The following is a 25,899-nucleotide window of genomic DNA, read 5'->3' on the forward strand; positions in this document are numbered from 1 at the left end:
ATCTCAGTGTATAACACCTTGCCTAGAAGCAGCAATGTTGCAAAACTACGAGGTAATTTAATTATATTAATTTGCTTAACAGTGTGGAAAAGATTTCATTTCTCGCTCAGCAACTTAATAACCATCAAAATTTTAAAAGCAGCATTGCCTGAAAATTGACAAATTTGCTATTTATTGTTGCCATGACAACCACAGAAAACTGTATAAGGAAACACTGAGCAATAAAAGGATGAAACACCATAGAAACAGATAAGAATAGAAGAAGTTGTGTCAGCACTGGCCTTAAGGAAGAGTTTAGGCACAAACAATTAATAGACAGAATTATGAAGAGGTGGGGAAATGGAAAAGGGCAGTTAAGGTGGAGAAAGCAACAAGGCAGTTACATGGCATACTGCCAATGTCCTCCAGCAGAGATTATATAGAATCAGAGAGTCATTAAGGCTGGAAAATACCTTTAAAATTACTGAGTCCAACTATAACTCAGCTACCATGAGCACTAAACCATGGTCTGAAGCACCACATCTACAGCTTCTTGAACACCTCCAGGGATGGGGACTCCACCACCTCCCTGGGCAGCCTCTGCCAACCCTTCACCACCCTCTCACTAAAGAAGTTTTTCCTCTTGTCCAACCTAAACCTCCCCTGGCACAACTCAAATCCATTTCCTCTTGTGCTGTCACTGCTCACCTGGGACCCTGGGAGAAGAGACCAACAGCAGCCTCACTCCAATCTCCTTTCAGGGAGCTGTAGAACCATGAGGTCTCCCCTCAGCTTTCTCTTCTCCAGACTAAACAACCCCAGCTCCCTCAGCTGCTCCTCATGTGATGCCCTCCAAACTCCTCAGCAGCCTAATTGCTCTTCTCTGGACATCCTCCAGCCCCTCAATGTCTTTCTTATGCTGTGGTGCTCAGAACTGAACCCAGTGATCAAGCTGTGACCTCACCAGGGCCATGTACAGGGGCACCATCACTGCTCTACTCCTGCTAGATACGGATTTTCATCCAGGCCAGGAAGGTGTTAGATAAAAATTCAGCAGAGATTATGAGAGCAACTTGCTTGTTTAAATCTCTTGCTTACAGCAATGCTGCTGCAGTATTGCACGGCACAAACAGTTAAAAGCCCTCAAAAGCAAAGTACAGTAAGAGCTAAACTGCTGCCAGCTCTACATGGTTCCCTGAAATTCCCTCTAGCAGAAGGAACTAACAATTGATTTAGGAAGTTAACAAGGAATTCAAATGTAGGGATCTATTTTCCTGTAGGTCAACCCACTACTGCATTGTATAATAAATGTAAACATGAGATGATATCATTTCATCTCTGCTCCTCACCTTGCCAGCGACCTCTCAGAGAAAACATCCTGGAGCCTGAGTTGTGTTTAACATGGAAGTCATACAGGCTGGATTAATATGACATTCCTACCTAGCAGCAAAACATCTTTCATGCATTTCTTTCTCCCCAAATAAAACTGTTGTACAAATGTCTCTGTATCAAAGCTGGAATCAGCACATGGAACAGGCAAATCAAAGTTTTATGTACAGTAGAAGAAATAATACATTTACAGCTCTTTGTTTAAAGAATTAACTAAGCCAAAATCAAAGCTCTCTCTAGTAAAACTCCTTTTTGGATGTTATCCACTGCCTTCTATGGAGAGCACAATCAAGGAAAACCATGTTCTTTTCACTTCTCTCATTTCAAAGGAGGACACAAAAGCAGATGGGATTAGGATGGGAGTTCAACCCAAAGATGGTCAGTTTAGGTTTGAGACGTATGGAAACCATTATATAAAGACTGGAACTCTGGAATACAAAAGTTAGCTCAGGTGAGATGCAACCACACTGAAGACAAGAGCCTTGGGAGCAGTCTCAAAAAGCTTCTTCCTGCACTTGATGTGATCTAATGACAGGAGGTAGCCAAAAAGGTCAGTCCTGCTGTGTGAAACCCTTGGGCTCCTGACTGCTTCCCTGCATGAGATCTGGCAACACTGCACCTGCAGGGTGAGCTGGAGAGGGGTGGACAAGGGGGTGCCAGAGGGCTGAGTATGGCCAACTGCCCCAGCTTTCTGGCTGCTTGACTGCTAGGACTGATACAGGGAGAGCAACAGAAATGAGCAGATGCCTCCCTTTTGCCATGCCTCTCTCTTTTCATAAACCTCATCTCCTTACTAAGTCTGGGGTAAGATGGCATCCATCTATCCCTGGTTCCTAACTACAGGGGCCAAGGGCAATTCACCAGCAGGCTGACAAGATCACGACCTGTGCTTCAGCATAGCTACTGATCTGGATCCCCCTTCTCAGAGGCAAAGTAGTAGTAGTAGTAGTATTGAACTTGTAGCAAATCAACTTCCTTTGAAATCTCCACCTTTGCTGAATCTGGACAGTATGTCTCACAAGTCTCTCTCTTACCTGCTTCACCAGTAGACAAGTTTGCTATTCACAGAAGTAATGAAAAGCAGCATTTTCACTCTCTGTTTTCCCTCATCAATCAACATCTGCTTTGCTATGTACAGATGTAGCAAAGATTCAACAGCAACCACCACAGGAAGCAGAAAAGCTGTGTTCAAGAATGATTCAAGTATGCAAGGCACTACTGGGAGATAAAAACACACATTCCATGGTGAGGAACACATGGGCCACAGCAATTCTAGCTCCACTGCACTAAAGGTTAGCTGTGAGCAAGGGCTGCCTGGCACCAAGTTCTATGTACTCAGATGAGTCAAAGGTGAAATGAAGCATGAAGCTTGCTGGCACAATTGGTTAAAACCCCAAAACTACTCATAGAAAAAAAACAAAAAAAACATATGGGTAAGCCAGCCAGCTTTCATTTAAATACCTGACACTTACTCAGTTGATAACCACCTGCATCCAAAGTTCTTGGCAGCTTTAAAACACCCTTTTACTTTTTCTTTTCTTTTTTAATAAAAAAGAATAAAATATTCTTTGAGCTATTTCCCATCATGTCAAGCAAAAACATGCTTTCATTTAACTTCAGGAATGGAATGTGCCTCATTTTAATCTTTCACCTTTGCATTGCTGATAATAGGAGGCAAACCAAATCTTATTTCAGATATGAGTTACACTCTGCGTTTAGATATTCTCAGAGACAGCAGATTCCAAAGTGAGAACTACTTGGTTTTGTGGAGCTTTTTGTTTCATGGAGCAGCTCTGCTGTGAGGACAGGCTGAGGGAGCTGGGGGTGTTCAGCCTGGAAAAGAGAAGACTCCAGGGGGACCTTAGAACTGCCTGCCAATAGAGGAAGGCTTCAGAGGGACTTTTCTTGAGGGTATCTAGAGACAGGACAAGGGGGAATGGTTTGAAGGTGAGGGAAAGCAAGGTTAGACTGGAGCTGAGGAAGAAGTTCTTCAGTATGTGGCTAGTGAGACTCTGGAATAGGCTGCCCAGGGAGGTTGTGGCTGCCTCCTGCCTGGGGGTGTTGAAGCCAGGCTGGATGAGGCCTTGAGCAGCTGAGTCTAGTTGAGAGGTGTCCCTGCACTGGTGGGGAGGTTGGAGGAGATGAGCTCTGAAGTCCCTTCCAACCTGAGCTATTCTAGGATTCTGTGATTACACTTTTAATGTAGTCAGTCCTGCAAAAGCAGCTGGCAGGATCACCAGGCTCCTGAGTCCCTAGTTTCATACATCAGACACTCATTTCAAGTTTCATGCATTCCACAATCAAGGCCTGGTAAGAGAGGGAGGCATCCCCATGGCTCTGGCACCAACACTGTTGCAAAGGAGACTGCATGTGCCCAGCCAGGGACTGCTGCAGGAGCTGCATGGTTACAGACCCTGCCAATGCAGCGCTCAGTGTGTGCATGGAGACTTTCTGGTCTCCCAGTGCCTCGCTATCTGCCAGCACAGAAGTTTCATCAGCTGTGAGATGGACACATAGCAGGCAGGTGGAAATTCACCCTAGTAGCCCTTTGCAGAGTGCCTCACAGGCTCTCTTACCACCACTTTTCTTTTTTCCTTTTTTTTTTCTTTTCTTCTTTTTTAACTCTATGCCATAACATTTTACATCATAGATATTTGATTTCCATTCAAATTCAACACAGGACACAGGAACATTTTTTTATGCTGCAGGTACTTTTGTAAAATCTGTGAGCAGTTTAATTTAAAAGCCATGGACAACAACCTAAAGCAATTTTTGACCATGCAAAATGTTTTATAAATAGTTCCATGTGTGCTGTTCCTCTGGAGCCTCGCTAGAGACGAATAATGACCTTGTCTTTCATTCTCATTTACTCTGAATTAGGCAAACCTTGTGGTTTTAATTACATACTTAATACACCTGGCATGGTCTAATTACTGAAAACAAAACAGCATTTAAACAAAAAGTGACCTTGAACTTAGTCTATCCAAATCCCAGTTAACTTCAAGTTTGGAGTTTTTAACCAACTGCCAAGCCATGCAACAGCAATTTTCCAAATGTGATGAGATGGCTTTGGAGCAGCAGCCTCACTGCACCAGGAAACATCTGTACACACTCCTAGGGCTTCCCTCATTAGTAATGCAAATCCCTCTTCAATTTCAACCCTGCTATAAACAGTTCCACAGGTACACACCAACTTCACACTACTGGTATTTGTAATGTGTTAGACTAAACCTGGAGTTGACCAGCTGCAGTCTGTCGAAGCCTGAAGCAGTATTTTCAGAAACCTTTGATTTTGTGTCAATATTGCAACAAAGGGAACTTGAGGCTGAAGAAATGCTGATATGCTGCAAGAGAATCCTAGAATGGCTCCAGTTGGAAGGGACCCCAGAGATCATCTCCTCCAGCCTCCCCACCATGGGCAGGGGCACCTCTCAGCTGCTCAAGGCCTCATACAGCCTGGTCTTGAACACCCCCACAAAGGAGGCATCCACAAGCCTCCCCCTGTGCAACCTGTTCCAGAGCCTCACTACCCTCCTAACTGAAGAACTTCTTCCTAAGCTCCAGTCTAATCCTGCTCTCCCTCACCTTCAAACCATTCCCCCTTGTCCTGTCTCTAGACACTCTCAGGAAAAGTCCCTCTGCAGCCTTCCTGTAGAATCTCTTCAGGCACTAGAAGGCAGCTCTAAGGTCTCCCTGGAGTCTTCTCTTCTCCAGGCTGAACTCCCCCAGGTCCCTCAGCCTGTCCTCATAGCAGAGGTGCTCCAGCCCTTGGATCATCTTTGTGGCCTCCTCTGGACTCACTCCAACAGCTCTGAGTCCTTCTCGTGATGGGGACACCAAAACTGGATGAAGAAGCCACACAAGGCTTTGATACAAGAATATCTCTATCACTCAAGACATTTAAGGTCAAACTTGATGGGGCTCTGAGCAACCTGATTTAGTTGGGGATGTCACTGCTCACTGCAGCAGGGCTGGACAAGATGACCTTTGAGGGTCCCTTTCAATCTGATGCAATCTGTGAATGTGAGCTCTATTTTGGAAAGCTGCAATAAGATGGAGAAGATAAACAAAGGAAGAATTCAGGTGAAATGAAGCTGTTGAGTCAATGGCTGCATTAGGATTTAGGCAATATTCTTTCTGCAGTATCTGGTTCATTCTAGGGAAGCATAGGTATGTGTAAAAAAAAAAGTGGGTGCAGGGAACACAGCTTGGGGTTGGAAGTGAAGCAGCCCCTCCATGCACACATGGCAGCCAAACCTCTGAAACTTAGCAGTGCTCACTCAGCTCTTGGTGAGTTGCTATGGCAACAGCTCTTCAAAACACAGAAAACAGGTTAGGCAGTTTCAAACTAACCACTCTGCAATGGCACTGTTTGCCCTGTGGTTTTGAAGCAGCCCACCCCTGAGATGATCAGTGGGCTGTTGCTGTAGAGTCATCAGCCAACAGAGAAGGGAAAACCAGGCTCTTGAATTTCACAGGCCACAGGGATGCTTAAGCAACAGCAAGTTTGGCCTCCCTCCACCTACTCCTCTTTCTCCCAAATCCTTCAGAAACCCTGGTCAGGGGCATCACTGTTTTCCCATCCCTTTCTCTATGTAAATATCTCTGAAAACTGTTTGGGGCTTTTGTTTGGTTGCTTGTAGGGTTCTCTGTGGTTGGGTTTTGTAAGGTGAAGGGTGGGAAAGGAGGATGGTCTGTTCGGAAAATAAAAGGGCACTGCACAATCTGGGAGTTAAATCCCACCAAGCACTGAGTGTTCCTGGTGCATGATTTGGCCATAACTGGATTCCTTCAAAACGCTCCAGTCAAAACATGCCAGGAACTGTCAGCAAACTTCATGTAGGGAAAACCAAGCACTGCAAAGCAGGTCTCTTTGAAACACATGACAGCTCGAGACAGCAAAGGACCAAGCTTGTACACACCAAGCTGCACTACCATCAACATCTTCCTATCAATTCCTCTGCTTTCTCACAGCATCACAGAATGTTAGGAGCCAAAGATCACCCAGTCCAAACCCCCTGCCAGAGCAGCAGCAGGAGACTCCATAACCTCTCTGGGTAGCCTGCTCCAGGCTCTGGCACCCTCAGAGGGAAAAAGTTTTCACTTCTGTTCCCATGGCATCTTCTCTGCTCCAGCTTGCACCCCTAGCCCCTTGTCCTGTCGTTGGACAGCCTTGAGCAGAGCCTGGCTCCATCCTCCTGATACTGCCCTGCACATCTTTATCAACAGGAATGAGTGATAAAGCCCTCAGGCTCCTCTGTTCCAAGCTCCAAGCCCCAGCTCCCTCAGCCTGTCCACCCAGGGAGATGTTCCACTGCCTTGGTGGCTCTGTGCTGGACTCTCTCAAGCAGTTCCCTGAAATCCTTCTTGAAGTGAGGGCCCCAGAACTGGACACAATATTCCAGCTGTGGCCTCAGCCAGGCAGAGTAGAGAGAGGAGAACCTCTCTCCACCTACTCACCACCATCCTAATCCACCCCAGGATGCCTTTGGCCTTGGCCACAAGGGCACATTGCTGGCTCATCAGCATCCTTCTGTCCATCAAGACCCCGAGCAGTTGCTGTCCAACAGGTCAATCCCCAACCTATCCTGGTCCCTGGGGTTGTTCTTCCCCAGCTGCAAGACTCTACTCTTGCCCTTGTTATATTCCATTCAATTTATCCCCACCCATCTCTGCAGCCTGTCCAGGTCTCTCCTGTCCTGCTCATGTAGTTTTTGAAGGAATTCTCTCTGTCAACCCCCACAATCTTCAAAGAGGACATATAATAAGAGCCATACGATAAATGAGATGACCCAAAATGACCAAGAGAACTTCTTGAATCTAAACAACATTTTGATGTGCTGGGGAAGTTTGTTCTGTGAGTGTCTTTGATGTACATTTTTTCCTCCATTCTTATTTGAAAAAAGGATATTCAAATATAAAAACAACTGAATACATTGAGCTGTAGTGACACCATGAGGGAAAAAAATAATCAAACATGTAAGTGCCACTTAGTTCAAATCTTCAAGCATTACAGAATGCTCACAGAGTGTCATGCAGTCAGGGTTGCACTGGTTTTGAAGCAGCTAGAACTATGCTACTGTATCTTTAGAGGTTCTAGTGCATCTTGTTCAGGTTAAGACCCCCACCTTTTCTTACTAGTATTCTTATATCTGTACAACTCCTACTGTCAACACAAAGGTAAAGGTAAGCAGTAGCAAAATCTTTAAGTAGATGCTAAAGAACTGTTAAATTTCCAGGTATTTCTTTCCTTGGAACTAGCTTCACCTGCCCTAAACTAAGGAATACTGAGAGAAATAATCCAAGCTGTGACATTTCCAACCATGCAGCTTCACCTTTAGGCACACAAATGAAAGTGGTTTCTTTAAGAACCTGAGCAGCTGAACTTAATATTGGCATCAGTAGGAGCTCTGCAAGCGTGAGATGGGTATAAAACAGGTGCAAAAACTTGCCAATGAATTCTGTGGTTTGGTTGGGTTCAGTGCAGCACTCAGCTGGGGATCAGACATTACGCATAAAGGTATGGCAGGCTGTCTTGACACGAACAGTGATTCATGCAACATGGAAACTATTTGGGTTAAGTATCTCCCACCTCTCCCCTCTTTTTTTTTTCCTTTTTTGTAAGAGAAAAACAGAATAGACCTGAAACTGAATTGGTTTGATAGAAAAAAAAGGATCATCTACACAATTTGTGCAGCCACAATTGTTTTTCCCAAGCACTTTCTAGGCTATCCACATTGCTTAGCCATCACACAATGATCTCAAGGAGGTGTCTTAGTGCAGACAAGTGGTTACTATGGTAACAAGATGTTACTTTAAACCACCAGCACTGCCCCAGCTCATCAGCTTCACTCATTTCTTTCCTTTGCTCTACTTAAACTCTGTGCAAATGACAGATGTGCCCTAGAGCTGAATACATGAATTCAAGCTACACTTCAGACTCTCCATCTGAGCTGAGGAGTAAAACCAAAGGAGAGGGTAGCAGTTTCCTTCTTAATGCTGTATTAAAAATGTGAAAGTTGGATGAAAAATAAGTCCTAAAATGTATTCTCACTAGAAATTATTTCGTAAACAAAACCCACAATGCACAATCATAGAATCCTAGGATGGCTTAGTGTGATGGTTTGAAACTGTCTTTTTAATTTTTCCTTGCAAAGTTCAGAACAGAGAAAGTGAAAGAATGTAAATAAGTCACTATTGGGTGTAAGAAAGCAAAATACTGATTGTTCTAAACACTTCCATTGGATAGATAGAAATGTTTAAGAACTATTACCCAAAACAAAGTAGGCATTCTGCACATTCTGCGTTCGGCAGTGGGGGCAGTTGCTGGGCTGTCTGGCTGCTGTTTCTTCTTCTCTTCTGGCTGAAGATAACACGTACTGACCTTGGCAGCTAAGTTAAAAACTTTCTGCTCTAACTAACTCTGCTTCTCTGTCCAGGGGGGCCTGGGGGGAAGCTCCTGGGAGAGAGAGAGGCCCCTTTGGGAGGGTCCCCTTGGGGGGAAGCAAAGGGAGATTGGTTGTGCTTTTCTGTTGATTGTATATATTTGTGAATGTTGTGAATTTTGTATATTTGTTCATATTCATTGCATTTCATTGTAGATTTTAGACTCTGCTTGTAAATACAGCTTTTCATTTGCTTCCAGACTGAGCTAGCCTGGTTATTGTCGGTGGGGGGGGAATTTCAGCTCACACCGACACACTTTTTATTTTTGGCGCCCAACGTGGGGCTCAATTGCTTGTTTGATTTATTTCTGCTCAGATTAGGAAGCAAAATGAAGCTGTTTTGGATTTTGAGTAATTCTATTTCATCTATTATCGGTGCAATTGTCTACAGATGGGCTGTTACCTGCATGATAGACAAGATTGTGAGATATGTGGCATATAAGTCGTTTCTTTGGGTTAAGAATAAGCTACTGAATGTTGGTGAATTCTGTTGTGGTCTTATTGGGCTAAGAAGCTATGGTAACTCAACTATGGATGTGCTAGCAGACACATTTGAGTTCGTTACTCCTCTTACAACTACAGAGGGTCTTTGGAACCAGTGGTACCCTAGATATCTTGTGCTAGCCTTAATCTTAATTTTGTTGCTTCTTGGAATAATCATATGGCTACTGATAGCACTGTGTCAAGAAAGACATAAGGCTACTTGCTCTTCCAACTCTGCTGTGAATGTGAAAACCAAGCCAGTAAATTTGGTGGTCACTGTAAGCAGAAAGCGTAAAGGAGATGCAGATGCTGCAGGAGATGGTGCAGATGGAGATGAGGGTCCTTCTACTCAGGGTCCCTCTGTTAAGAAAGATCCTTCTGATGAGGAAGAGAGGGTTAGCCTTAAAACTCTGGTAGACCTCTTGAGACCCCACATGGATGATGGAGATGTAGGTCAGGATGTAGACCCTGGTAGATTAGCAACTGCTGGCAGAGCCTCTGAACTCAAGGAAATTCAACGGAGGATTACAACAGGATTATGGGGACAGCGACCTCAGGATGATGATGATGATGATGATGATGATGATGAGGATGACATACAGTCAGCTAATGCACCCAGACAGGAAATTAGACATGTGAGGAAAGATTACATCAGAGGACATAATGAGCCAGTCCTGTCTTGGCTAGCCAGGTGTTTTGATATGGGAGCCCCAGCATTGGTGGTAGGTGACAAGTCGGCCTCTCAGTTGGGGATGCTCTCAAAGGATACAGGCATAGACAGGCATCTAGGCAAGTTCATTGGTAAAGTTTCTCTGTGGGCACGCCTCCTACTGGCAGTCCTGCTGAGGTACCCCAGCAGAGATGATTTACCATGGAACCCTAAGCCTTGGACCACAATAGCTGAGGGAATCAAGCGTCTGAGAGTTTGCTGTGAGAGAAGTAATGTATGGAGATCATAAGACTCTGAATCCTGATGAAATTCCTGTTGGAACAGGCCTTGCCAAAAAGCTCATTAAGCTTGCTCCTCCTAATTATGCTACTATTCTGGTAAGCAGGATTGTGGCAAGAAATTATGGTGGAGTGCCTCCCACTGTTGGCCATTTCACTGACCAAATGAGGCAGTTGGAGGATAGTCTCACACGTACTTCTTTGGTTTCAGCCATTGAAACTTTGTCTGGAGAAATGAAGAATTGCATGAAAGAGCTGAAGGAGGAACTTAAAACCTCCATATCCAACTTGATGAAGGGGGATGATTCTAATTCCTCTTCCTCCAGATGGATACAAGTTTCAGCTGTCAGAAACAGACGTGCTCCAAGGAGGCCGTTCCAGAATAGGTCAAACCAAAACAGACAGCAGAGGCAATCACGTGGCAGTATCTGGATAACTCTGCGTGATCAGTTTGGTGAGAACATGAACAGATGGGATGGTCAACCAACTTCTGATCTTTTCAAGAGGTTACGGGAGCTGCAGAGGGGCAGATCCCGAGGTAGCAATACCAGGAGGGTAGCTGTCGCTTCCTCAGTTTCCCAGAACAACTCTGATAGCTCCAACAGTGATCCTAATTCTGGTGCTGGACGTTGTGCCAGCTGTACATGTGGAGGTAATTCCCACAATTAGGGGTGCCCTGCCTTCCGCCAGGGGAAGGTAAGGGATAATGGAGATAACAGAATCTATTGGGATGTGTACATCCAGTGGCCTGGCACTTCAAAATTTCAGAAGTACAGGGCCTTGGTTGACACAGGAGCTCAGTGCACCATAATACCATCAAATTATCAAGGGGGAGAATCTATAACTATTCAGGGAGTCACTGGTGGATCTCAAGAGTTGTTTAAGATAGAGGTTGATATAAGCTTAACTGGGAAGCAGTGGAAGAAACATACTATTGTAACAGGTCCTAATGCACCTTGTATTTTGGAATTGACTTTCTGAGAGAAGGGCGTTTTAAAGACCCTAAGGGTTACAAATGGGCTTTTGGAATAGCAACTGTAGAAATTGATGGAGGAAAATTGAAGTTGTCTATTAGACCTGAGCTTTCAGATGAATCTGCAGTTGTGGGACAACATGAGATAGAGGATGTAAAGCTGCCGGTTGCTTCTCAAACTGTGCATCACAGACAATACAGAACCAACCGTGACTCTTTGGTGCCCATTCAAAACTTGACTCGTCAGTTGGAGAGTCAGAAGGTCATCAGCAAAACTCATTCACCTTTCAACAGTCCAATCTGGCCTGTGAGAAAGCAGAATTGAGAGTGGCGTCTGACAGTTGATTTCCGTGCCTTGAATGAAGTAACTCCACCCATGAGTGCAGCTGTACCAGACATGATGGAACTCCAATATGAGCTGGAATCCAAGCAGGCCAAATGGTATGCTACCATAGACATTGCTAATGCTTTCTTCTCTATTCCCATAGCAGAGGAATGCAGGCCTCAGTTTGCTTTCACCTGGAGAGGCATTCAGTACACATTCAATCGTTTGCCCCAGGGGTGGATTCACAGTTCAACCATCTGCCATGCAGTGATCCATGATGCTTTGGAGAAAGGTGGAGCTCCAGAACACATTCAGTTCATCGATGACATCATCGTCTGGGGTGAGACTGCTGAAGAAGTCTTCGAGAAAGGTAACAAAATCCTTGACATTCTCTTGCAAGCTGGTTTCGCTATCAAGCGAGACAAGGTGAAAGGACCTGCCAGAGAAATCCAGTTTCTGGGAGTGCGGTGGCAAGATGGTCGCCGTCACATCCCAATGGATGTGATAAACAGAGTCTCCACCATGGCAAATCCCATCAACAAGAAAGAAACTCTGCGTTTCTTAGGCATAGTGGGATTTTGGAGACTGCACATTCCTGGATACAGTCAGATTGTGAAACCTCTCTATGATGTGACTCGAAAGAGAAACAGTTTCCAATGGGGTCCTGAGCAACAAGCAGCCTTTGACCAGATCAAGTGAGAGGTAGTCCAAGCGATGGGTCTGGGACCTGTCCGAACTGGTCCAGACATTAAGAACATTCTGTACACAGCTGTGAGTGACAATGGTCCAACCTGGTGCTTATGGCAAAGAGCTCCAGGGGAGACACGAGGACATCCTCTTGGTTTCTGGGGTCGTGGCTACAGAGGCTCAGAGGCAAACTACACTCCAACAGAGAAAGAGATTTTAGCTGCTTATGAAGGAGTGAAAGCTGCTTCTGAAGTGATCGGAACTGAGTCACAACTTCTTCTAGCTCCTAGATTGCCAGTTCTGAATTGGATGTTCAAAGGCAAAGGTTCTTCACCACATCATGCAACAGATGCTACCTGGTCTAAGTGGATGGCTCTGACAGAGAGCTCGAATGGGAAATCTCGAAAGGCCTGGTTTGGTGGAGGTGATCACAAACTGGCCAGAAGGCACAAGCTGTGCAAAACCTCCAGAGGAGAGAGTAACTCGTGCTGAGGAAGCTCCTCCTTACAGTGATCTGTCTGATGATGAAAAGAGATATGCTTTGTTCACAGATGGTTCCTGTCGTCTTGTTGGGAACAAGAGAAGGTGGAAATCTGCAGTGTGGAGCCCAACACGCAGAGTTGCAGAAGCGAGAGATGGAGAAGGAGAATCCAGTCAATTTGCAGAGGTAAAAGCTGTCCAGCTAGCTCTTAACGTAGCTGAACGTGAGAGATGGCCAAAGCTTTATCCACCACTGACTCGTGGATGGTAGCCAATGCCTTGTGGGGTTGGCTGAAAGACTGGAAGAAGAATGGCTGGCAGAGAAAAGGAAAGCCAATCTGGGCTGCAGATCTGCGGCAAGACATTGCTGCTCGCATCGACAGAATCCCAGTGAGAGTGAGACACATCGATGCTCACATTCCTAAGAGCAAAGCTACTGAAGAACAACAACACAACCATCAGGCAGATCTAGCTGCAAGAGTTTCCCAGGTGGACACAAACTCTGGTCCTGATCCTGATCTTGACTGGAAACACCGAGGTGAGCTGTTCTTAGCTCGGTGGGCCCATGACTCGTTAGGACATCAAGGCAGAGATGCAACCTACCGATGGGCTCGTGACAGATCCATTGACATTTCCATGGATGCTATCACACAAGTCATCCATGACTGTGACATTTGTGCTGCTATTAAGCAGGCAAAGCGGATCAAGCCCTTGTGGTACGGTGACCGATGGTCCAAGTACAAGTATGGTGAAGCCTGGCAGATTGACTACATCACTCTACCTCGTTCTCCATCTGGTAAGCAGTATGTGCTGACTATGGTAGAGGCGAGCACTGGATGGCTGGAAACTTATCCAGTTCCTCATGCAACTGCACCTAACACCATTCTTGGTCTGGAAAGACAAATCCTGTGGAGACATGGAACTCCAGAGAGGATTGAGTCAGACAACGGAACTCATTTCAAGAACAATCTTGTAAAAAACTGGGCCAAAGAGCACGGCATCGAGTGGATATTCCACATTCCCTACTATGCACCAGCTGCAGGGAAGATCGAACGCTACAACGGTTTGCTGAAAACCACTCTCAAAGCCATGGGGGGTGGATCTTTGAAGAACTGGGAGAAACATTTAGCACAAGCAACCTGGTTGGTGAATAGTAGAGGTTCAGTGAATCGAGCTGGACCTGCCCAATCAGATTTGTTGCGAAAGGAAGAAGGTGATAGAGTTCCTGTTATCAGAGAAAAGAATCTGTTAGGCAAAACTGTTTGGGTATTTTCTCCTTCAGGAGAGGCCAAACCTGTCCGAGGGGTGGTTTCTGCTGAAGGTCCTGGTCACACCTATTGGGTGATGCAAGAAAATGGTGAAATTCAGTGTATTCCACAAAGAAATCTAACTTTGGCTGAGAGAGGTTAAATTCAGAGTGTTGCGCAGATACAGCATCGCGCCCAAGAGGAGAGTCCATGAGATCTACGGTGCACGAACCCTGAGAGCCCTGAGTCACCTGAGAGTCCCTGTTCCTTTCTTCGCTCCATCTGCGAGGAAACAAGCTGTTTGCTGTTTTTCCTGTGATTTGACTCTTTTGAATCATCTACATCCGAGATAGCCAGAATGGACTATGGTCTTTATTCACCTATTGTTGTAGATATTATTTTAGATTAGATAAATGATAGTAGCAGCCAATGGAATTGTTTAGAAGGGGTGGACTGTGATGGTTTGAAACTGTCTTTTTAATTTTTCCTTGCAAAGTTCAGAACAGAGAAAGTGAAAGAATGTAAATAAGTCACTATTGGGTGTAAGAAAGCAAAATACTGATTGTTCTAAACACTTCCATTGGATAGATAGAAATGTTTAAGAACTATTACCCAAAACAAAGTAGGCACTCTGCACATTCTGCATTCTGCAGTGGGGGCAGTTGCTGGGCTGTCTGGCTGCTGTTTCTTCTTCTCTTCTGGCTGAAGATAACACGTACTGACCTTGGCAGCTAAGTTAACAACTTTCTGCTCTAACTAAACTCTGCTTCTCTGTCCAGGGGGGCCTGGGGGGAAGCTCCTGGGAGAGAGAGAGGCCCCTTTGGGAGGGTCCCCTTGGGGGGAAGCAAAGGGAGATTGGTTGTGCTTTTCTGTTGATTGTATATATTTGTGAATGTTGTGAATTTTGTATATTTGTACATATTCATTGCATTTCATTGTAGATTTTAGACTCTGCTTGTAAATACAGCTTTTCATTTGCTTCCAGACTGAGCTAGCCTGGTTATTGTTGGGGGGGAGGAATTTCAGCTCACACCGACACACTTAGGTTGGAAGGGACCTCAGAGATCATCTACTCCAACCTCCCTACCATGGCCAATGACACCTGTCAACTAGACTTAGCTGCTCAGGGCCTCATCCAACCTGGCCTTCAACACCCCCAGGCAGGAAGGAGCCACAACCTCCCTGGGCAACCTATTCCAGAGCCTCACTACCCTCCTAACTGAAGAACTTCTTCCTAAGCTCCAGCCCAACCCTGCTCTCCCTCAGCTTCAAACCATTCCCCCTTGTCCTGTCTCTAGACACCCTCAGGAGAAGGAAAGCAGCTCTAAGGTCCCCCCCAGAGTCTTCTCCAGGCTGAACACCCCAGCTCCCTCAGCCTGTCCTCATAGCAGATCCAGCCCTTGCACCATCTTTGTGGCCCTCCTCTGGACTCAATCCAACTCACTCTGTGTGCTTCTTCTGCTGGGGACACCAGAACTGGAGGCAGTACTGGAGGTGGGGTCTCAGCAGAGCAGAGCAAAGGGGCAGAAGTCCCTCTCTTGACCTTAACAATGGGAACTACTCGACATTATAAAATAAGATGGCAGGGATGCTTTCAGCTTTCAGGAGAGACACCGTGGTTAAGCTTCACTGACCAAATCTTGGCTACAATTTTCCACAGGCCGACTGATGTTTGGGAATAAGAGCTGACCGCTAATTGCGAGCATTGTTGAGGTTGCTCAAGGTCTACCTCCTCCAAAATATTGACTTTCCTAATAAACAAATTAAGTGCCTCATTATTTTCAAGAGCTTGAGTGTGTGAGACCTGTGTGCTCCTAACATCTTTTCTGATTACAAACAGCAGCCACCAGCAGTAGCTTAAATAATCACAGGAAATACGGCCGTCAGAAGCGTTCACAGGAAAAGGTTACCTGCAACAATCCTCTGCTCAATGTAGGATTGACCCTACCAAAACTGTTCCTGATGTGTTTATCTAACCAGGCCTTCAACACCCAAAATAATTGCAAAACCTCCTCCAACCCCTGGAGGGAATCTGCTGTTGTAGGCTGTCAACCTATTAGACGTTCTTCTTACTACCTAACTCCAAATCCGCTGCTGCATTTCCAGCCTAAGTTCTTGCCTTCTCTTCTAAGTAAAAAACCTTGAATTCTGCTTTTTCACATTTGAAAGTGCAAGAAAAAAGGTTTCTGGCCCAGAAGGGCGTTTCTGTGCTCCCTTAGCAAACCACACTGATATAATCTTTGTCAGATGGCATGATTCACCTCCCAAAGCTGCACTAACACCCTGGCATAACCGGACTGGGGAGCAGAGCTATCAAAGAATCCTGTAATTTAAGATAAACAGAAGGAGCTGGTTCTTTTTACAGCCTAAACAATTCAGTTATATGTGAGACCAAATTGTTAGGCTTGTTACTTCTATCCTAATTGAAGGGACAGAAAGAAAAGATCCTATGTTCAATATGGGATTTAGTTAAGTTGGTCACTATCTGACTTGTAGAGTGTTTGCATGGAACCCTAGAATGGATCAGGCTGGAAAGGACCTCAGAGATCATCTCCTCCAACCTCCCCACCACGGGCAGGGACACCTCTCAACTAGACTCAGCTGCTCAAGGCCTCATCCAACCTGGCCTTCACCACCCCCAGGGAGGAGGCAGCCACAACTTCGCTGGACAGCCTATTCCACAGTCTCACCACCCTCCTACTGAAGAACTTCTTCCTAAGCTCCTGTCTAACACTCTCTTAACCATCCCTCAACTGAACTGAATCAAGTTCTGCATGCAGACTGCCAACACCAATAATATTTTCATTAGCTACATGACATTGTGAGTAATCTTCTGTTTACCTCACACACACACAGACCTGCAAACCCAGAAACCGAAGTTCTCCATTTGTTTAGCTAAGAAAAAATTCTTCCTGACAGCATCTGGAAATGCTTCATGATATTCAAGTAACTAACTAAAAATCAAGCAAGATGAACATATGTTAATACTTCACTTAAAATGTTCAAATTACACAGAAAAGAATCTCAAATAATTGAAAAGAGAATCAGAGAATGGCTTAGGTTGGAAGGGACCTCAGAGCTCATCTCTACCAACCTCCCCACCACAGGCAGGGACACTTCTCAATCAGACTCAGCTGCTCAAGGCCTCATCCAACCTGGCCTTGAGCACCCCAAGGGAGGGAGCATCCACCACCTCCCTGGGCAGCCTGTTCCAGAGTCTCATCACCCTCAGACTGAAGAACTTCTTCCTCAGATCCAGTCTAACCCTGCTCTCCCTCACCTTCAAACCATTCCCCCTTGTCCTGTCTCTAAACACCCTCAAGAAAAGTCCTTCTGCAGCCTTCCTGGAGGATCCCTTCAGCTATTGGAAGGCAGCTCTGAAGTCGCTGTGGAAACTTCTCCAGGCTGAACACCCCCTCCTCCTCACAGCAGAGGATCCTCTTTGTGGCCTCCTCTGGACTCTCTCCAGCAGCTCTGTGTCCTTCTTCTGCTGGGGACACCAGAACTGGAGGCAGGATTGGAGGTGGGGTCTCAGCAGAGCAGAGTCAAGGGGCAGAGTCCCCTCTCTTGCCCTGCTGGCCACACTCCTCTTGCTGGATCTCAGGACACAATTTGCCTCCTGGGCTGCATGAGCACACTGCTGGGTTAGGGTTATTTTCATTCCCATTAATTAGTTGAAGCCTCTACCAAACTCATCTGCTGCTTAAATAAAATCAGAGTAAGCCCAGCCAAGGCTTTGAACAAAGAATTTCCAATGAAGTTAACCCAGCCTAGCTTCATTACTGCATTTTAAATTAAATGCTATGTGATCTGCAGTCAGTTTCTAGCACTGACGTCTTTCCCAAATCAGTTGTGACATGATAAGTTTATAAACATTAAGTAAAGTGTTTGGTATCTGCAATACAATTATTTCTCAATGCTGATATTCCTTATTTGTTCTGGTTGAAACCCAGGGAAATATTCTGCTTAGGGTAACAGATGGCTTTTAAAATTTTTGTTGCTATTCCAGAATCTTTAAGTCACCCAAAATGCATCTACTTAAACATGATACTGCAGTTACTGCAAACCATGATCTACGTGTTCACCATTTCATATTTAACAATCTGGAGAACATTCTTGTTTGGAAATAATTCTGCTAGAGAAGGAAATCATTACCCCAGTATTGCTACAATAAATAGATTTGCCTTTTTTACATTTTATCATCTCATAGCAAGAAGCAAATGACTCATTTAAAATGAAATAATACATCCAATAGGTGTGAATGAAGTTCAGCAGCTCATTTGGAGCAAGGCTTACTCACAGGTTAGCATCCATGAGACACCACTTCCCTATAGCTCATCTAAACATTGTGTCCCACAGGAAGATGTATTGGTAAGGGGTAAGAGGATTTACAGAGCAATTTTATATCTTAATGAGATCTAAACTTCATGACACAGTACAAATGTAAGCAGTAGTTTATTTAACAACACATACCCATAGCACATCCATCTAGCAAGCTAAGATTTACCTGCTTTCCCCTCATGATACAAATTCTGAGCACTTCCTGCTTGTTAGTTTACCTTTTCTGGTGAAAACTGCCTTCTAGAATGCCCACAAAAATGTGACAGATGCTACATAAAATATCACAGCTTGTGAAAGACAACCCCCAATTTGAGCAAGTTGCTCTCAACCACACCTTGCAGTTGTACTGCTCATGTAATGCACAGCTCTCTCCAGTGTAGCCACAGCTCCTCCACAGCTCTACCCCTGTGGGAAGAGCAAAGCTACCAGGAGAGCAGCATGGGCATACAAGTACTTAACAGCTGCTCTTAGAAGGACTGGTCACTTAGCTGGGTGAAGGAAACATAATTTGCTCTAACCCAGCAAACTGCTGGCTTGTGAGTGAGACTAGAGTTGGCCAATGAATCAGTAAAGCCTCATTCTGAAAAGCTGGTTAAGTTAAGCCCCATCCACACACTACACAGCTTGACTGCACCTTTACCCCTTCAAAGACTGCTGCTTCCACAGAGTCACAGATTGCACTGGGTTGGAAGGGACCCCCACAGGGCATCTAGTCCAACCCCCGTGCCATCAGCAGGGACATCTACACTACATGAGGTTGCTTCAGCAGCTCCCTCTTGTGCTGTGGGCACCAGAACTGGATACAGTGCTCCAGGTAGGATCTCAGGGGAGCAGAGCAGAGGATGTTAACGTTGGGATCTCTTTCTAGATCACATCAAGGCCAATTTTTAATACAAGAAGCTTCTGTTAGTTATCTCTTCCATGAATCATTTAGAGACTGGAAGTGCTCAGATCGACCTCGCAAAGAGTAAACAGTATTTTATGCATGCTGCCCACTGATTTTTCCTTTCAGAAAGTCTCTGGCAGGTCATTTACCAATACTGCCACTCACTGTCTAAAATGTAATTAGAAGGACTTCCAGAATATCTAAATAAAAAAATGACTGCCCATGGTTGAAAGCAGCAGGCTCCTACAGCCAGTATCTTGTGTGAACCAGAGCAATGTATCCTTGAGTGGGCTACTCTGAAGCAGAACATCCATTATTTAAGAGTCTTCCTAATTTTCTGAAGTTGGCTTCTCTATGGATGTGTTTGGGTTTTGTCATGCTTACAATTCCACCCCTACCACCTCCCAACTCCATACACTGCCCATGCAAATCACTGTTCTCTTGGGTTTAAATCCTTTGGTCTTCAATCAAAACCATTTTGCAGCCACAAGGCTTCCAACACTGTCTTTTTGGGAAGCCAAGAACAAACTGCACATCCCGTAACTTTCATGAGGCACTGGAACAGTGTGTCAGTGTGAGCTGAAATTCCCCCCCCCCCCAACAATAACCAGGCTAGCTCAGTCTGGAAGCAAATAAAAAGCTGTATTTACAAGCAGAGTCTAAAATCTACAATGAAATGCAATGAATATGTACAAATATACAAAATTCACAACATTCACAAATATATACAATCAACAGAAAAGCACAACCAATCTCCCTTTGCTTCCCCCCAAGGGGACCCTCCCAAAGGGGCCTCTCTCTCTCCCAGGAGCTTCCCCCCAGACCCCCCTGGACAGAAAGCAGAGTTAGTTAAGCAGAAAGTTGTTAACTTAGCTGCCAAGGTCAGTGTGTTATCTTCAGCCAGAAGAGAAGAAGAAACAGCAGCCAGACAGCCCAGCAACTGCCCCCACTGCCGAACGCAGAATGTGCAGAGTGCCCACTTTGTTTTGGGTAATAGTTCTTAAACATTTCTATCTATCCAATGGAAGTGTTTAGAACAATCGTTATTTTGCTTTCTTACACCCAATAGTGACTTATTTACACTCTTTCACTTTCTCTGTTCTGAACTTTGCAAGGAAAAATTAAAAAGACAGTTTCAAACCATCACAAACAGGATGTCCAGATAAGCTGTGGACACCCTACCACTGGAAGTGTTCAAGGTCAGGCTGGACAGGGCTTTGAGAAACTAGGGAAAGATGTCCCTGCCCATGGCAGGGAAACTGGACTAGGTGACCTTTGAGGGTCCCATCCAACCATAACCATTTCATGATTCTGTGATTCTGAAGTCTTTGACTTGCCACTCTACGGCCACTAGCAGACAGAGAGCAGTTATGTTCCTGAAGACCACAAAACTCCTCAGGCTTTGTTCTAGGACAAATTCCTATTTCAAGAAGGCAATTTCAAATGTACAAGCAATGCCAACAAGTTCCAAAGGATTATCCATGCAAGAATTCTTCACCAATTATTCACTCACTTAGTGTTTGCAAGAAGAGTAATTTTTGCTTGCATTTCTTCCCAAGTAATGGAAGAGATAGGATGCTTTAAGGGCAATTTCATTGCCACAATAATCCCACTTAAACAACAGCCAGTTATTTTCCAATGAATAATGCAAATAACTGTATTGTGAGTCAGCTATCAGGATGATGATTATTGCATTTTACAGTCAAAAACGAAAACAGAAAAGACCAAAAACCTCCACCCAAACCAAAATCTAACTTTAAAACCTTTCCAGCAGCCCCAGCCAATTTAAGAGTCAGCTTCATGTAGAAATGCAGTGAGTGGAAAGTGGGGAAAAAAATCCCACACCTACAGCTGTCACCTAAAATTAACCACAACATTTTTCTCCAGATCCAAAATGGGTTTTCAAAACAGGGTCCTGTGATGATATTTAGCTACTGCTCTTTAATTAAGAACATGGTTAATCCACAACAGATAAATTAGATTCAGTCAAACATTCAAAAAACGTAACAAAGCTGAAACCCAGGTATAATGATCTACAAATGCCAGCCACAAATCCAGGCTGGGTGCAGAGAGGGTTGAGAGGAAAAAAAGGTCTTGGGGGTGTTGGTTGCTGAAAAGCTCTCCAGGGGCCAGCAGTGCCCTCATGCAACCCAGAGGGCAGCTGTGTGCTGGGCTGCAGCCACAGGAATGTGGCCAGCAGGGCAAGAGAGGGGATTCTCCCCCTTGGCTCTGCTCTGCTGAGACACCACCTCCAATCCTGTGTCTAGTTCTAGTGTCCCCAGCATATGAAGGACACAGAGCTGTTGGAGTGAGCCCAGAGGAGGGAACAATGATCCAAGGGCTGGAGCAGCTCTGCTCTGAGGAGAGGCTGAGGGAGCTGGGGGTGTTCAGCCTGGAGAAGAGAAGATTCCTGGGGGACCTTAGCGCTGCCTGCCAATAGCTGAAGGGATCCTCCAGGAAGGCTGCAGAGGGACTTTTCTTGAGGGTGTCAGGACAAGGGGGAATGGTTTGAAGCTGAGGGAGAGCAGGGTTAGACTGGAGCTTAACACAAAAGTATAAAGGGATTCACTCTTTTTGGCAGATATGAAGTAAACAGCATGCAAGAAAGCAAACAATAAAAATGTACTCACGAAATCGAAGTCTCCATCTTGAGGGACTTTCCAGTTATCAGGGAAAACATTTTTGGATATGTGGTAAGGTTCATGCATGTTCTGATTACAGTTTTCAGGGCTTTTATTCTTGGAATCTTGTTTATCAAAGTAGTCCATGAAAGAAGGTCTTTGAACTTGCGGTGACGTAGCATTTCCTGAGTTGAAAGGAAGAAAGAATAAAGTTCCAACTACTGGAAGATTTGCTGCACTCTAAAATAAATTCCATTGGTTGATTTTCTTGGATTTTACAGAAACTAATACAGTCATCTGTATATGGGGAAGCCTCCCCTGAGAATCTTTGGCATAAAGCTCTTGGCCAAGGAACAAAATTTGTGTAGCAAGATACAACATGGAGAAACACAGGAGACATGTCAGAGTTGCTCACACAGGGAGTACCAGAGGTTACTTCATGTGATATCAACTTCTTACAGAGACTGAACAGCACAAGGTGCTGAGCATTCCTTTGGGTGATGAATGATTCCAATGAAATCCAGCAAGGACAAGTGTAGAGTCTTGCATCTGGGAAAGAACAACCCCAGGGACTGGTGTAGGCTGGGGACTGACCTGTTGGAGAGCAGCAAAGGGGAAAGAGACCTGGAGGTATGGCTGGACAGAAGGATGCCCATGAGCCAGCAATGTGCCCTTGTGGCCACAGCCAAGGGCATCCTGGGGTGCATTAGAAGGGCTGTGGTGTGTAGGTCGAGAGAGATTCTTCTCTCCCTCTACTCCACCCTGCTGAGGCCACAGCTGGAATATTGTGTCCGGTTCTGGGGCCCTCACTTCGAGAAGGACCTCAGAGAACTGCTCGAGAGAGTCCTGCACAGAACCACAAAGCTGCTGAAGGCAGTGGAACATCTCCCTGGGTGGACAGGCTTAGGGAGCTGGGGCTCTGGAGCTTGGAGCAGAGGAGCCTGAGGGCTGCCCTCACTGCTGGGGATAAAGATGTGCAGGGCAGTGTCAGGAGGACAGAGCCAGGCTCTGCTCAGGGATGTCTAATGACAGGACAAGGGGCAAGGGGTGCAAGATGGAGCAGAGGAGGTGCCATGGGAACAAGGGAAAACTTTGTCGCTGTAAGGGTACCAGAGCCTGGAGCAGGCTGCCCAGAGAGGTTATGGAGTCTCCTTCTTTGGATACATCCAAAACCCACCTGGATGTGTTCCTGTGTGACCTGTCCTGGGTGCTGCTGCTCTGGCAGGGGGGTTGGACTGGATGATCTTTGGAGGTCCCTTCCAACCCCTAACATTCTGTGATGCTGTGAAAGAACTTTGTAGAACACTTTATAGCAACCATAAAGTTGCATTCGTGTCTGCACCTGTGCAAGTGATGCAGTGCAAGAATGGTACCTCCACACCTGGAAAATAAATATAAATCACTTCCACTGCAGCTGGTCCTGCTCTGGTTCTGTGATTCATGTGCTACTGGCTGAAATGGGAGCAATAGCAAGTGTCCTAAATAAATGTCACCAGGAAGTGACATGCAAATCCCTGAGATGCCGACAGAGATCTCGTGCTTCTTTGTGCTTCTCAGAGGCACAAGAGTCTGGCTGCTTTTCCCAGGGTACCTTTACAGGCAAGCTGGGTGTACCCAAGATGTTTCTGTGATTTGTTAAATCAGAACAGGTAGCTTCAAGGTGCTCTTTGATACTTCTCAATAATAGAACACTGGAAACAAGAAGCTTGGAGAAATAAACCTAAGTGATCTAGAGAAAGAAGATTTAATCTCTTTCCTAGAGACACAAAATATTTATGGCAACTTTTTTCTTAAATTGCTCTTGTGTTTAGTTTCATGTTTTGTTTCCTTCTGCCTTTTGTTTCCCTGCTCAAGGACAAAATAAGAAACAATAATAAGTTTTTATTTATAAGTACCCATGCTTAGAGGCCTCTGGGAGCCATGACAGAAAATAACTAGAAACACATTTTTTTTTTTCCACAAATAGGGAATTGTGCCCAGATAAAATTAGGATTTGGAACAAAAAGAGGCCTGTCATCCTACCCCAACATACACCACACAGCCTAGCAATAAAGAGCATTTATGCCTTCCTCCTCAGTATGCCTGCACGTGCTCTTAGCAGAGACCACGCTCCAGGTATCTGGAAGGAGGGAAGAAAATGCAGAATACAGAGAGGTAGAAGGGGAGAAGCCCAAGCCCAGAAGGCCAAGTGTATCCTGGACTGCACCAAAAGCAGTGTGACCAGCAGGACAAGGGAGGTGATTCTCCTCCTCTACTCTGCTCTCATGAGACCCCACCTGGAGCATTGTGTCCCTTTCTGGTGCCCCCAGCATGGCAGGATGCCCTTGGCCTTCTTGGCCACAAGGGTACATTGCTGGCTCATCAGCATCCTTCTGTCCACCAGCACCGCCAGGCCCCTTTCCCCTTTGCTGCTCTCCAACAGGTCAATCCCCAGCCTATCCTGGTCCCTGGGGTTGTTCTTCCCCAGATGCAAGACTCTACCCTCGCCCTTGTTGGATTTCATTCAGTTTCTCCCCACCCAGCTCTCCAGCCTGTCCAGGTCTGGCTGAATGGTAGCACAGCTTTCTTGGCACTGGGTTCCACTCTTGAGACATTAGCTTTACACACTGCCTCCCTCCCCAGACAACTGCCTGGAGTTCAAGGTTACATTTGTGCCTCATGAAATCAGGCACTTAGAACTTGAGTCAGATTCACCTATCGAGGCTGCTCTCTTAAGCAAATGATTCTATGGGCCTCACTCTGCACTGGTCTCCAGTTCAATAATGAGCACACCAGCATCTAAGTGCTTATTTCACAGCTTGTGTTCAGGCAGATTTCAGTGCAACTTAAAATTTTAGACTTCAAACAACCTCCAATATTTTTGCCTTTTGTTACCTTTTCCCTCCCATGCTGCTGCAATACATCTGGACTTCTCACTTCTGCTTCCACAATCACTGTCTTAAATCAAGCATCACAAAATCACACTCCAACAAACCTTCAAACAACAACTCACCTAGAAAATAAAAATCTGCTAACTGATTATGAGTTTCAAAACAATTTTGCAGCAGGATGTCTACTGATTGCTGAACCCATGGAGAGTCATGAGGAGTTCCCAAGAACACCGACACTGAAGCAGCAGCTTCTCACATAATCACATCACTTCATTCAGTTTAGCTGCAAGGAACTGCTCCAAATGTATGTGGGACAGGAGGCATAAAGGAAGAGACAAGCAGTAGAAGGGAGATTTTACAGAAGGCTAATTTTAGAGTCCTCCAGAGACTTAGCAAAGCACCAAAACAGGCTTCTGCTTTGAACCTCCCACTAGAGTCACCTTTTCTTTCCCCCACAGAGAACACTTTAAGGCACAGCCCTCTTAAACCACAGAATTTGGCACTTAAAAGCCACTAATGATACAATCCTACAGTATGAGAAAACCTGTTATTAAAAGAAAAGTTAAATTAATGACATACTTTTCATGGTCCCATCTTCCTCTTCATCATCATCACTGTTTATTACCATGGTCCCCAAGTCAGATTCTAACATTGTACTGTTGTGTTCAATCATTGTCTGAGCACCTTCACTCATGGTGCTTGTGGCTCTCATGGTTCCAGCACTCTCTGAACTGGTCTTCACCATGGTGTGAGAGTCCAGCTCATCTTCATCCTATGGAGAAACAGTTGACAGAACGCAGCTGATTATTAAAAAAAACAAAAAACACAAAACAAAACCCAACCAAGCAATCAACAAGCCACACAGTTCAGGAGCAATGATTTAGATGCTCATCTGTTGGTTTTATATCTCCACATGACCCAGCTGCACTGGGAACCTGCAGGGAGGTTGGAGCAGATGACCTCTGAGGTCCCTTCCGACCGGAGTCATTCTAGGATTAAAATTTCAAATGTAGTAAGAATCCTTTTTTTCCAGACTCTAATTTGTAGAAACATTAAACTCTCTATTTGCATTCTCTCTTCGCCTTTTAATTGCATTCTCCAACACTCTATTTATATCCTACTCTTGAAAATGTTCTGCCATCCCCAAAGCCACTGACAGCTCACAGCTAGAGCACTGGAGGCTGTGCCAGGACATAAAGGAGAGTATTTTGGTGCTGCTCCTCCT

At 45.2% G+C, this 25,899-nt stretch overlaps 1 protein-coding gene across 2 annotated transcripts in view; it reads right to left on the reverse strand.

The window, feature by feature from the left end:
• Positions 1-25,899, reverse strand: part of STK3 (serine/threonine kinase 3) — an 89,804-nt gene that overhangs the window by 11,721 nt on the left and 52,184 nt on the right. For both annotated transcript variants that reach the window (XM_054385352.1, XM_054385351.1), the window contains 2 exons: positions 25,254-25,446; positions 21,814-21,989 (listed from right to left, as the gene is read on the reverse strand). In XM_054385352.1, the coding sequence (XP_054241327.1) occupies positions 21,814-21,989; positions 25,254-25,446 (369 nt within the window). The remainder of the gene's footprint in view (positions 1-21,813; positions 21,990-25,253; positions 25,447-25,899) is intronic.

This window comes from Indicator indicator, chromosome 12 (assembly GCF_027791375.1).
Source record: "Indicator indicator isolate 239-I01 chromosome 12, UM_Iind_1.1, whole genome shotgun sequence".
Taxonomy (NCBI): domain Eukaryota; kingdom Metazoa; phylum Chordata; class Aves; order Piciformes; family Indicatoridae; genus Indicator; species Indicator indicator.